At 41.9% G+C, this 14,232-nt stretch overlaps 1 protein-coding gene across 2 annotated transcripts; it reads right to left on the reverse strand.

Annotated features, from left to right (window-relative positions):
• Window positions 1–564: 564 nt before the first annotated feature.
• LOC146710503 (apoptosis regulator BAX-like) lies at window positions 565–12,838 on the reverse strand. 2 transcript variants are annotated; one of them, XM_085453074.1, is made up of 6 exons: window positions 12,292–12,823; window positions 12,153–12,183; window positions 7,612–7,776; window positions 7,186–7,324; window positions 3,184–3,288; window positions 565–734 (listed from the first exon to the last, which is right to left on the reverse strand). In XM_085453074.1, the coding sequence occupies exons 1-6, from the start codon at window positions 12,317–12,319 to the stop codon at window positions 591–593; spliced, it is 612 nt and encodes a 203-aa protein (XP_085309200.1). In that variant the 5' UTR covers window positions 12,320–12,823; the 3' UTR covers window positions 565–590. The 2 variants fall into 2 exon arrangements, with proteins under 2 accessions (XP_085309200.1, XP_085309199.1); XM_085453073.1 differs by lacking the exons at window positions 565–734; window positions 3,184–3,288 and adding an exon at window positions 6,556–6,834 and having other exon boundaries at window positions 12,292–12,838.
• Between the last annotated feature and the right edge of the window lie 1,394 nt (window positions 12,839–14,232).

The raw sequence follows: 14,232 nt of genomic DNA on the forward strand, positions 1-14,232 counted from the left end.
GCCCTGCATGGCAGGGGAAGAAGTGGCTGATATCAAGAAATCCTACCAGTGGCTGGACCAAGCTGGACTGAAGGACAGCACAGAGGCACTAATCATGGCTTTAAGCACATGGTCTTTAAAGGCTGCATCTACAATACCAGGCAAGACCCCAGATGGAGGCGGTGCAACACTTTCTCTCTGTCGCCATCTCTCACATATAAATGGTCTGACTGTCATGTAGCGCTTTTCTACTCTCCCAGCACACTCAAAGTGCTTTAAATACCATCATCATTTCTCACGTACACTATATTGCCAAAAGTCAAATTCAACAGGCAGCAGCTGTAACCTGAAAATGCTTAAAAAGGTTTTCACTTTTTTTCTCCTCTGACTAGAAACAGGATGTCTGACCAGGTCCTTTGGTTCAGAAGACCCTGCATCGTTACACAATAAACACTTTCCCCCACAACACTGCTGTTTTTGGATTTTCAGTTTTATTTGCATAGATAAGAGAAGATTGAAAAGAAGAGCTGAGTGGTTTAGAGACATTATACCAATGTGTTCAAAAACAGACTAGAGACTCCGGATATGAATGTTTTTTGTGTGTGTCAGACTCAGGACTGTCTGGTCAGCCTCCAGGTGATGAAGCTTCCTATAGACATGCCAGCGAGGAAGATTATGATAAGGCCGTAGCTGTGAGAGCTCATTGACGACACCCTCTGGATGGATGCAGCTGCTAACTCTGAGAAGCTGTTGATCTGTGGACATACACATACATAGTCACTGCTTCCATTTGTGCAACATCAGTCACTAACGGTTTACTGTTCAAGATCTATGTGTAACTTATAAACATACAAAAGTAAAATGCATAAATACAACTCCTCAAAATAAAATACTGTATATATGACCACAAAAAATGAGACTGAAAAATTTCCTTTAGATCAGACATGTCAAGGTGCCCAGGCCGAATATATCTGTATCCAACCTTTGACTGAAATTCATATGTGAATTATTAATGTATGAACTATACAGAGAGAGCATGCCACAGCCACACCACTCATACAAGTCCCAGAATGCAGTGCAGCAGCCGCTATGCAGATGGGGATTGTGACATCATCAATGCTATGCATTATGGGAATGTTTTTTGTCCAACTTAATAATGGAATACAGGAAGAGGCTGCGTTTGGGCTTTAAACTGTGAACATTAGTAACTGATAACAATGGTGACATAACCATACTTATGGCTGAGTATAACTGGTTTTATGGACCTGACTCAGACTTGTGTTTTTCAGTTTGGAAGCAGCAACAAGGAGCTGGTGAAGCAGCTGGAAAAGGGAAAAACAACATGTCAGACAAGATCTTTGTGATCTTTGATCTTTTTCTGAAATATTATTTATCAGTTCTCAGTGTCATACAAAACACTCAATTACTTTGTGTCTCAGTGTGACCGATATGTCCACAAAGTTTTCAAGGTGCCATTGAGAGTCTTTAAAGGTACCTATTAATAAATAAATGTAAATAATTTACACAATCTGTAATGCGACTATCACTGAAACCAACCAGCTGATCTTCACCACAGCAGTTGTGATTACTGAAGCGTCCGACGTGTGCTCTCATTGGCTGGGGAACAATACGAGAACAGCAGCCCCACCCAGGCTGGAGATCAGTAGAGAGAGCAATACTGGAGGAGCATAGGGGAGAAGGATGCAACCCATAACTCCAGGATCCAGTACCCAACAGACTGAAATCTTTGCCCATTCTTCTTTGAAACAGCTCCAGCTCAGTCAGATTAGATGGACAGCGTTTGTGAACAGCAGTTTTCAGATCTTGCCACAGAGTCTTGATTGGATTTAGATCTGGACTTTGACTGGGCCAGTCTAACACATGGATATGTTTGTTTTAAACCATCCCATTGTTGCCCTGGCTTTCTGTTTAGGGTCGTTGTCCTGCTGGAAGCTGAACCTCCGCCTCAGTCTCAAGTCTTTTGCAGACTCCAAGAGGTTTTCTTCCAAGCTTGCTCTGTATTTGGCTCCATCCATCTTCCCATCAACTCTGACCAGCTTCCCTGTCCCTGCTGAAGAGAAGCCCCCCCAGAGCATGATGCTGCCACCACCATATCTGACAGTGGGGATGGTTCAGAGTGATGTGCAGCGTTTTGCATTTTGGCCAAAAAGTTCCATGTTTGTCTCATCTGACCAGAGCAGCTTCTTCCACATGTTTGCTGTGTCCCCCACATGGCTTGTGGCAAACTGCAAACGGGACTTCTTCTGGTTTCCTGTTAACAATGGCTTTCTTCTTGCCGCTCTTCCATTAAGGCCAACTTTGTGCAGTGCACGACTAATAGTTGTCCTATGGACAGATTCCCCCACCTGAGCTGTAGATCTCTGCAGCTCGTCCAGAGTCACCATGGGCCTCTTGGCTGCATTTCTGATCAGCTCCTTGTTCGGCCTGTGAGTTTAGGTGGACGGCCTTGTCTTGGTAGGTTTACAGTTGTGCCATACTCCTTCCATTTCTGAATGATGGCTTGAACAGTGCTCCGTGGGATGTTCAAGGCTTGGGAAATCTTTGTGTAGCCTAAGCCTGCTTTAAATTTCTCAATAACTTTATCCCTGACCTGTCTGCTTTGTTCTTTGGACTTCATGGTGTTGTTGCTCCCAATATTCTCTTAGACAACCTCTGAGGCCGTCACAGAGCAGCTGTATTTGTACTGACATTAGATTACACACAGGTGCTCTCTGTTTAGTCATTAGCACTCATCAGGCAACGTCTATGTGCAACTAACTGCACTCAGACCGAAGGGGGCTGAATAATTACACACATCCCACTTTGCAGTTATTTATTTGTAAAAATGTTTGGAGTCATGTCTGATTTTCGTTCCACTTCTCACGTGTGCACCACTTTGTGTTGGTCTTTCATGTGGAATTCCAATAAAATTGATTCATGTTTGTGGCTGTAATGTGACAAAATGTGGGAAAGTTCAAGGGGGCCGAATACTTTTGCAAGCCACTGTAAATACACACAAACATAAGCTGGCAACTCCAAATTTTCATGCTGGCATCAACGGGGTCTCTCAATGCAACAACCCACTGTATAGAAACAAATAAGAAACAAAAACGAATATGCAGTACTTTATCTACACCTGTGTATAATCTCAAACATGGGGTCTCAGGGAAAAAGACAGTGAAGATCTATTGGTGTATAACGTACCCAACCTCCGTGTTCCAGAATCCAGCCCAGCAGATTGTTTTTGAAAAAGTTCACTGCCCAGGTAAGGACCTCTCTGACCGACTGAGGGAGGTGAGCCTCGACCATCTGATGGATGAACACACAGGTGAAGTTATGGTACTGCAGCCGTCTCCCAAAAGAAGGTAAGAAACATGGGTGAGAGTGGTGTGTCACACTGGATACGTGGGACTATAGACACACTGTTCATTTGGAACATTTTATAGCTCTTTTTCTGAAATTATCAGTTCTCAGTATCATACAACACACTCTTTCACTGATTTTGTGTCTCACTGAGACCTATATCTCCACAAATTTGGGATATTTTGCAGGCAATAGTTATGGTACTTATGTCCACTAAGCAATTTAAGCTAAATCATTCACAGGTGCATGAGGTCAACTTTAATTCTGAGAAATTCACGTCGGCAGTAATGACACCCGGTTACGCCAATCGGAGGTCACTAAAATCAATATTGAATCGGTGTGCAACTTTGCCAAAACAATGTGGGACTCTGTAGTTTTCTCTGGTCCCCTCCCCAATCAGACCAGGAGTGACATGTTTAGCCGCATGTTCTCCTTAAATTGCTGGCTGTCTGAGTGGTGTCCCAGAAACGATGTGGGCTTCATAGATAATTGGCAAACCTTCTGGAGGAAACCTGGTCTTGTTAGGAGAGACGGCATCCATCCCACTTTGGATGGAGCAGCTCTCATTTCTAGAAATATGGACAAATTTATTAAACCCCCCAAAATATGACTATCCAGAGTTGGGACCAGGAAGCAGAGTTGCAGTCTTACACGCCTCTCTGCAGCTTCTCTCCTCCTGCTACCCCCCCAAAAACCCATCTCCATAGAGACTGTGTCAGCTCCCAAACAGACAAAAAACACAAGAAGTTTAAATATTTATTGACTATTTATTGGGAATTTTAAAATCAGTTGGTAGCCTTATTTCAGATCCTGCACAGCTGCTCCTCGTCAAGGAATGTGGTGGTTGTCTGTCAGGAGAGAAGAATGGTGATTGAGATTGTGATTAAGGTTTACCACTAAGGAAAACTAATGCAAGTGTGTGTGAAATCTAGGAATAAAAGTGGTGCAAATAAGTGTAAGATAATGATTACTCACCTTTCTTGCCTGTGTCCTCTTCAAGGTGTTTGGGCAAATGTTTCCCCGGGGGTCCAGACACCATTTAAAGGTTCCGGGAGAGACCATTGGTAAAGAGAGTGTGGTGAATCTTGTTGTGCTTGGGTTTCTGGGTTTTTATAATATTGGGTTTGGTGTAACATTAAAGTGTGAAATATTTATTAACTCATTCACTGCCAGCCATTTTCAAATCAGGTAACTCCCCACTGCCAGGGTTTTTGAGCATTTTTACTCATTTTTGAAGAGCCACAGAAAACTGTGTGTTATGATCATATAAACGCTGAACCTACCAAAATGAAGAACAGACTCTCTTCTTTCATCCAAAAAAAAAAAAGCTTGTTTCTACCATTTTCCATTCTTTAGTAATCGGCTGTAGAAGAGAGGTGGGTTCCACCAAAAATGCCTGTTTTGACCAAAAAAAGGGAGAAAACGAGCTTTTTGTGAAAAATACATTTCAAGCAGAAAAGTGCCTTTGACACTAATATTTCTTGCTTTGTGACGAGGTTGTATTCTAGCCCCTCCCATTGAAAAACGTAATTGACGTCTATAGACGTCAATGGCAGTGAATTAGTTAATATGTAAATGTGAAAATGTATTTATGTATTTATTTATTCTAATTAATATATTGTATACTGTGGTGGAAGGTTGGGATTTAAGAATTTACCTGAGAGTGGAATAATGGTTAAGTCTGTGACAGCTGAACATATGTAAGGCTGCCAGTTGTCATTAGAGGATGGATTTTTGTGCTGTGAAGAAGCTCGACAAATTAATTGTTGTAAGGAGAGCTGTATAGGAAATAAATGCTTTTTTTGTTCCACTACGCTTGCCTTGGTCCATCTCACTGTGTTTCCAGCCGCTAAGGGCCGCCCTGTTACAGTTAGAAATATCCTGTCTCAGAGTGACGCTGAAAAACTAGTTCATGCATTTATTACTTCCAGGCTGGACGACTGTAATTCATTATTATCAGGAAGTCCTAAAAACTCACTGAAAGCCTTCAGCTAATCCAAAATGCTGCAGCAAGAGTCCTGACAGGGACTAGAAAGAGAGCAGATTTCTCCTGTTTTGGCTTCCTGTTAAATCCAGGATTCAAAATCCTGCTCCTCACATACAAGGTCTTAAATAATCAGGCCCCATCTTATCTTAATGACCTTGTAGTACCATATCACCCTATTAGAGCACTTCGCTCTCGCTCTGCAGGCCTACTTGTTGTTCCTAGAGTATTTAAAAGTAGAATGGGAGGCAGAGCCTTCAGTTTTCAGGCCCCTCTTCTGTGGAACCAGCTTCCAGTTTGGATTCAGGAGACAGACACTATCTCTACTTTCAAGATTAGGCTTCAAACTTTCCTTTTTGCTAAAGCATATAGTTAGGGCTGGACCAGGTGACCCTGAATCCTCCCTTAGTTATGCTGCAATAGACGTAGGCTGCCGGGGATTCCCATGATGCATTGAGTTTTTCCTTTCCAGTCACCTTTCTCACTCACTATGTATTAACAGACCTCTCTGCACTGAATCATATCTGTTATTAACCTCTGTCTCTCTTCCACAGCATGTCTTTATCCTGTCTTCCTTCTCTCACCCCAACCAATCACAGCAGATGGCCCCGCCCCTCCCTGAGCCTGGTTCTGTCGGAGGTTTCTTCCTGTTAAAAGGGAGTTTTTCCTTCCCACTGTCGCCAGAGTGCTGCTCATAGGGGGTCATATGATTGTTGGGTTTTTCTCTGTATCTATGAAGCGCCTTGAGGCAACTTTTGTTGTGATTTGGCGCTATATAAATAAAACTGAACTGAATAGAAATGAGTTTCTTGTCATGTTGGAAGTTTTAAATATCTCTCTGGGTTCTCTTTGCTTGCCCTCCTCTCTCCTCCTTTGTGACTATGCAATTTAATTATAGTTACCGCCAATTTAAGAGCAGGTACGCTAACATAAACATTACTATACAGATATTAACATAAACAAAGAATCAATGTGACGCACTAACTGTAAAGCTTACGTCTCACCTCCAGGGGGCAGTGCTTTGGATATTCTGCATTTAACTTTATTTTCTGCGAAATGCTTTCACATTTTTTTAAATCTCAGTTTCCATTTTCTTCTGTCCTCCTGTTTTGCTGTTCGTGATGAGGATCTGATGTCCTCGTGCTGGCGTTGTTCCCACATCATCATAATAAATGTTGTTCCAGGTTCAACATTGCAAGTGACCAGTCACATTGTTGTGACGTCATACTTCTGCAAGCCAAGCGATTCATTCATTTATGAAATTTGAATTTTGCCAGGACAACATGTATAATGCTTACCGTTTGTTTTTTAAGACTTTTTTTCCGAAGTCGCAAAAGTATGACGTCACAACAATGTGACTGGTCACTTGCAACGTTGAACCTGGAACAACATTTATTATGATGATGTGGGAACAACACCAGCACGAGGACATCAGATCGTGCCTTCTTCTTGGTGCAGTCTTGGCAGACAATATAAGCGCTACTCCCCCAATAGCTTCCTGTAGTGTACTGCAGTTACAAAAATACATTTACGTGGTATTAGTCTAGTGTTGACAATAAAATTCACATTTTTGTAGTCGACATCATCGATTATGATCATTGCAGACCTACTGTAGACTACTATACTGTTTTGCTCCTCTGGCACACAAACTGAAATCAGCTGACTGTAGAACTCATAAGCAGAATTGATAGGCAAGCTGAATAACAACTCAAAGGACCTGAACTACCAGGAACTGCTTCTGTAGAAAACTGGTTCTCAGTTCCCATCCCTACTAATGATGCTAAAATAACAATGAAATCACTAAAACAATAACGACTGCTTTAGATTCTCAGACGTCCTGGAAACTGAAACCAACTCACCTTGACAGCAAGCCTGCCGGCTACATAGATGAGCACAGCGATTCTCTCCCAGGTGATGCCGTCCTCAAACACTTTGTCTGCCACTCGTCTGAAGTTCTCTGACTTGGAGCCAGAGCCAGAAGCCACACCATCTATCACACTGCAACAGAACAGCCACAATGTAAGCAACCTGTTTTTGAAAACACGTAGAGCCCTTAAAATTGCATTCTGACTGACAGACGTTTCTAGTTTATGACAGAGACATGAAACACTTGTCTGCACACCACAACTTCCATCAGCAGGGCGTCTGCTTATCTCTACTTAATCAAACTGTACGCTGTAAATGCTTATTGAGCCAACATTAATCTGCTGCATTCATCCAATAATCTACAGTATTTTTGTACTAAAGCAGTCTCCTAACATGAGATCTGAGGATGAAAAGCTCACTCTTGAAACTCTTGGTCATGCTGCACTCTGTCACCGACGATACGTATCATTTTGCTCAGCTGCTTGACCAGCTTCTCCTCCTGCTCAGTCTTCCCCTCCACAGCCAGTGGAGTGAGAGGCGGGACATCCTCTGAGGGCACATCCTTCAGCTCTTCCTCTATGACTCTGTTAGAGAACACACAATTAGGTACCCGTGACCCTAACTCTGAGCTTAACATGGCTTCTTAGACTAATATTAGCTAAACAGTGTTCCCACTCAGAATCATTAAGGTTTTTGACACTTTATATTACACATTTACTGTGGAAAGAAACGGTTAAAGTGCATTTTGTAAGGACAACGCTGGCAAGCACAACAAAACAAAAACACATGACATCCCTTTCCTATTGATGGAAAAATGTACCATGTTAACCAATAAAAAAATAATATGGCAACTTGTGACATTTGATTGTTTAGGAAGAGGAGAAAGTTTATAAGTGATGGTGGCGAGGGAGAGTAAGCGAGCGATATCCATAGCAAGTTTTGAGACGAGAGAGATTTGTGGCGTTTAGTGTGTAGTTAGTGGGTTGTGCTGTCTTGTGTAGTTAGTGTGTACTGTAGTTATTGTTTTGTGTGTCAAAACGATGAGGGCACTGCTGAATGTCACAGCTGCTGCCAAAAAGTCACCAAAGGCAGACGTTGATGTAAACGCTGTCTGCAGGTGGAACACAGGTTAGGGCTGCTCAATTAATCGAATTTGAATCACGATTACGATCTGGGCTTTCAACGATCATTAAAAATGACTGAGCCGATTATTAGCCCCTCCCTCGTGCTTTACTCTCGCGCTGCTCCGTGTGGCAAATCAAGCGCACCTCTCTGCATTTCGAACATGCATCACAACAATTAAGAGGACCCGAGGGAAGCTCGGAAAGCTAAGCAGAAGTTATTTGGAGAGGAGAGTGACTGCCGTTGGTTGAAAAGAGGTAAAAAAACTTCAGTGGTGTGGAAACATTATGGGTTCAGTCAGACGTGGATCAAGTAGACACAGTGTGTAAACTTTGCTACAGTGTAGCTGCACCACAGAGCAACACTGCAAAGCTCACTAAACATAGAAGTTTACATTTTTCATTTATTTTTATATTGCAAACATTTGCACTGTTATCAGTATTTGCACACTGTTTTATATTGTTTTTTGACAATCTTTAGAGTCATTATTCAACACATTGTTATTGTTAAATAAATATCGTCAAATAATCGAGATCTCAATGTCAGTGAAAATAATCGTGGTTATCATTTTTGCCATAATCGAGCAGCCCTAACACAGGGGGAGTGTTTTTCAGGCCTGCTGGTTTTAGGCCTGTGATATGGAAACTAGGAACACTCCTCTGACCCATGCCTCCCCCAGTCCACTAAATATCAAATCCCCCCACCACGATGTCCATAATCTGCCTTACTAGAAATACTGAGATCAATTTCAGTAAAGGTTACATTTGTATCCTCTAAGCAGAATGCCAAAGACTGCGTGGTCAAATGTTTGTTCACGTCAGACGTATTTCCCCTCTTTGTTGTCTTCAGTGTTAGCGTCATTACTAAAAAAACATTATTACACATCTTACAGAGAACTTAATGAATGCAGTAAGTTACACCCATGAGAAAGAAATTCATTATACTATTTGTTACATTGTTTTCATGTTACTCTGAAGCACACCGTCTCATAATTAAAGATTAACAATATAAACGTGCAGGCCCGTAGGTTTATATCAGCAGCACAAATCACTCTCCTAATGAGGACACATGTGATCTTTCTCTTAGTATTTAGGTATGAACACAAAGCAACAACACAAATCAGCTGATGTGATTAGCTGTGGGATAAAGGCATGTGGTAACCTGTGATGCTGTAAACTGTTTGGATGTACTTGGGAAAAGAGATTATTTTATTGGACAAAATACAGTGATTGCATCGCTAACTGCACAGCTACTGTACGGCATCTCATCTCCATCAGAAATGAGCGCTACCACCGTGTCATCAGCATATTTGACTTCGTATCAAGTACTTTTTTAGTACCTGGTTCCCGGGTGAGCAGGTACTAAAAAAGTCATCAGTCAATGAGTCTCGTTCACCAAAATCAAAACCGCCATTTTTGAAACCTGGAAACGAGAGAAACGGCTGAAAAACAACACCGTGATCCCCGAGTCTGATGAACGCCACAGACCAAGCAGCAGATATATTCTTGCCTTGAAATCCACCTTTGTTGTAGCGCCTGTGTCGCATGTTATTTACATATTGCTATGACGACAGCCACGCACATTACAGTGCTCTTCTGTAATGGAAAACCAGTTGATCTGAGTAGATCAGCGGGCCCCAACATTTTTTGCTCCACAGACGGTTTAATGTCAGACAATATCTTCACGGTCCGGCCTTTAAGGCGTGGCAGATGAATACAACAAAATAAAATGATCCGAGACAAAAACTGTGGTACTTTGTAAATATAATAATAAACTAATTCACTGTGTAATTGTGTACATTTTTTAGCAGCTTCCTCCTGAAGTGCGCCAACAACACAGAGTAACGTCCTCCTCACTGCCCCTTAATGCTCTCTGGTCGCTATGGTAATGCGTACATATTTCTTTCAAAATAAGACACACAACTACAACACGGGAAAGACCCAGGGGAACCGAGTTAACGATAAAACCCCTGAAAACCATAAATTTCACACCCGAGCCTCAACTCTCGCGGCCCGGCACCAAACGACTCATGGAGTAGTACCGGTCCGTGCCCCGGGGGTTGGGGACCGCTGGAGTAGCTACTAAAAGGGGATATTGATCGAGGAGCAGGTAGCAAGAGGAGTCTGAAGGCAGTTTGATGGTAAGGATGTCTGGGATTATGATGTTCAATGCTGAGCTGTAGTCCACAAAGAGCATCCTGACGTAGCTCTTCCTGTTCTACAGATGGCTCAGTGCTCTGTGAAGGTTGCTAGTGATGGCATTCGCCGCGGATCTGTCCCACTAGTAGGACACATGTTGGTGAAATTTGAAGAGTACAGATTTCACACATGCCTTATTAAAGTCCCCAGCAGCAATATGGATGCCCTCACAAGGTAGCTAGAAAAGGGCCTACACTGAATGGACATGGGCTCTAAGTCTTGTGAGTAGTGACCTTTTATAATTGAAGGTTTACTTTAAGGTTTTGCATAATCAGTGTTCATTACTAATGCTGTACTGCCCTCTACAGGATTAACATCAATTAATTTTTACTTAAATATTCAGCTGGGATAAGTGATGGTGGAAAGAATGTTACTGTAGTTACAGGAACGACAAAGCAGGTAAATATTAGAAAATAACTTACTTAATTTTGTATATGCTATTAGACAGATTTACTAAGTGAGGAAAATTACTGTGAAGTCACAATCACGGGGTGATCTACTGACAGCGCGCTAATTTATATACAAAGATGCAGCCAGTTGTCAGTAAGAACCAATATTCTGAGAGCGCACCGATTATATATAAACCAATATAGGTGTGAAAGTGTTTCATGAAACAGCGAGGCGATTCAGATTAAAGCCAGGAGGATGAATGAAAATCATGCGTTTGATATAAGAAACAGCCCTGGAGCAAGGATTTTTAGGATTAGGACTCAGATGCAGGAAAACAGCATAGGATCAATGTTCCCAAATGTATCTAATGCAGGAAAATGTCCAAACACCGGGGAGGTTGCAGTTGGCATGTCAGCCTCATCAACATAAATTCGTTGTGTAGTCAAACCCTGGTGTTAGTTCACACAAAGAGTGTTTTTAAAGCTATTTCAAAGGATGTTCTAAACAATAAATAACTGATTCCAGGATAGTATCTATGTCAGGATCGAATATGAAGTGCTGCACAATTACTACAAATGATCCCAAAAGTTTGATTCTGTTCATCTGGACGTAGCGAATGAAGAATGGCCCGGGAAACCTGCAGACTGAAGAAGTCACCTGGATGAGCGACGAAACATTTGTCCCACTGAAAACGTCCAGATGAACAGAATCAACCTTTTGGGATTTACGTACCTGGATGATTGAGCGTGCATCAACACATACTAAAAATTAGATTACATATGTTAAGAGATTTGACATCTATACTTAGCCTGTAGAAAAAGGCCAATAATTCTATGACACAGTTCTTTTTATGACTGGTGCAGTTTACGGTGAAAAGATAATTGCAGTTCCTGTAAGATGAAAATGAAACTTAATTCAGATAAGGGTTGGGTTCAAACGTATTATTAAGTGTTATAATTAATACAATATCTTCACATGAGCTACCACAGGAATAAATATGTTTAAAAATGTCTAATGACTGAATAATTCTATCAAGAGTTTTAATGATGAAAGACATAATCTTACTGCTTTCCTTAGTTACTAAGAAAAGCAGTGTAACCCAAAAGTCGTAATCATTTTTTACTGTGCTCCAACAACTTAAGGAACCAAAAAACATTTATTGTAAAACATCACTGAGCACTTTGTGGCAGGTGGTTAAAGAGCAAAGCGACTGGGAAAGAGCAACGATGGAAGCATAGAACGGAACTCACTCTTTGATGAGGGCTTCCCCGATTCTCTCATCTGTGGAAGAGTAAAAACAGAACAGGTCCGTGTTCTCCGTAGTTACACTGCAGGCGCAGTAAAAGCAACAATGACACAAGAAGTCATCTGCCGGTAAGGCGAGCTTACCTGACATGCCGTTCACCGCGCACGCCATGGTTTGAAGAGAAGTTTAATGAATGCGAAACTTCCTGAACAAACTCTGCCGCTTCTTCCTCTGAAGTTACATGAACCTTTGTCTGATTAATTAAACTAAGCAAAACACAACAACAACAAAAACAATTTACCACCAGCACGCGTCAGCTGGAGTTTCGTCGAAGTTAGAAAAGCCGACAACTGTAACAAACCCACAGCCCAATCCCGATCAGTCAACGTCATCAGTCGCCGCCCGAGTACGCTCAGAATCCCCGGATGTGTCGTTATTTTTGTGCCACTATTCTGAGCGCACGTAAAAAAAAAGTTTGCAGGTGCAAGTGTTGCATTTTCAGGAGAAATTTATTTTGAGCGAAGAAAAGCTCGAAAGAAAAGCTCGAAAGAAAAGCATTCCTGCGTGCAAAACTGTATTTCAGTGTTTGCTATTATCCACACACGCACACAGCAGCCCCTCTCTCCTCAGTTTTTGCACTTGCGCTTCCTCGCGATGTGTCGCTCGCGCTCTCAACATTTCTGCCCGTGCGCGCTCAACTCTTTCTGTACACCGTTATATTTGTGCCACAAAACCAGCCTGTCGTGTTTTCAATAAAACATCCGTAGTAGTTAGCAAGCTTCTTTATTTTAACGTGGCTCACATCCATGTACGTAAACATAACCTGCCGCTGCTTCTACGACACAGTATATATCACAATTTGGTTAGACAGCCCCCTAGTGGTGAAGCTGAACTACCCACATAACTCCTATCAACACATCCCCTTTTCTTTAGATGTTATCTGCTGAACAACACTATGGAAACATACCTAACATTGCATAGCTTGAATAACATCACAAACACTTGTGACAGTGTAAACTACGGAACACACAATAATGCAGAAAGTTCCTTTTTGATATATGCATATATATCTAGCTATATATGTATACACCAACATATACATATATATATATGCTTAAAGGTTTAGTCTATCAGGTGGCTTGATAGAGCGTGCTGATCTTCTGACAATGGGTGACAGGTCTCTTTGCTCCACATTGTCCTTCACGGGTGTTGTTGGTTCAGGTGGTGTGTTGTTGTCATCACACTGTTCTTCCGATGGTCCCATTGTCTTTTGAGTGTACAGTAAACTCCTCCGATTTCTCCTTAATATCAGTCCATCTTCAGTTTTCACATTGTACGATCTTGGGTTTACCTCCTCCAGTACAGTTGCTCTCTTTTCCCAGATGTTTGCATCTTCCACTCTGACTGCTTCATTGGGTGCGAGTGGTTTTAGACTTTTTGAGGACTTGTCAAAGTTGACCTTTTGTCTCTTCTGCAACTGTTTCATTTTGTCTCTCACTTGTTTATGTTTCCTGGTTGTTGTGTAAGGAAGAGTGGTCCGTAGTTTTCTTCCCATTAATATTTCTGCTGGTGACTTGCCATGCTCCAGTGGTGATGCTCTGTAGCTCAGTAGTGCCAAATAAGGATCTGCCTTACCATCTTGTGCTTTCTTTAGTAACTGTTTCACAATGTGCACACCTTTCTCTGCTTTCCCATTGGACTGTGGATGCAGGGGGCTTGAGGTCACATGTTTAAAGTCATATTCCTGAGCAAATAGTTGGAATTCTCTACAACTATAGCAAGGTCCATTGTCACTATGAACAATCTGTGGTATCCCATGTCTAGCAAATATTGATTTCATGTGCGTTATGACACAAGTAGCTGACATGTTGGACAATAATGCCATCTCTGGATAGTTTGACAAGTAATCAATAACCAGCAGGTAGTTTTTTCCTCCTAGGTGGAAAATGTCTGTTCCGACTTTCTGCCATGGTTCCTCCGGTATGTCTGTTATGGTCAGAGGCTCTTTTGGTTGTTTGGCCTGGTGTTTGATACACGTATCACAAGTGGAAACCATTTGCTCAATGTCTGCATTTATACCTGGC

This window comes from Copadichromis virginalis, linkage group LG4, assembly GCF_057382275.1.
Source record: "Copadichromis virginalis isolate Kocher_CV1m ecotype Utaka linkage group LG4, C_Virginalis_male_GT1.1, whole genome shotgun sequence".
In the NCBI taxonomy this organism is placed as follows: domain Eukaryota; kingdom Metazoa; phylum Chordata; class Actinopteri; order Cichliformes; family Cichlidae; genus Copadichromis; species Copadichromis virginalis.

Excerpts from the sequence above, each read along its gene's own strand:
- LOC146710503 (XM_085453073.1), bottom strand. The coding sequence starts at position 12,319 with ATGGCGTGCGCGGTGAACGGCATGTCAG. Across the intron at positions 12,184-12,291 it reads CGCGGTGAACGGCATGTCAG|ATGAGAGAATCGGGGAAGCC; the intron begins GTAAGCTCGCCT and ends ACTCTTCCACAG. Across the intron at positions 6,835-7,185 it reads CCGGCAGGCTTGCTGTCAAG|TACACTACAGGAAGCTATTG; the intron begins GTGAGTTGGTTT and ends TTGTAACTGCAG.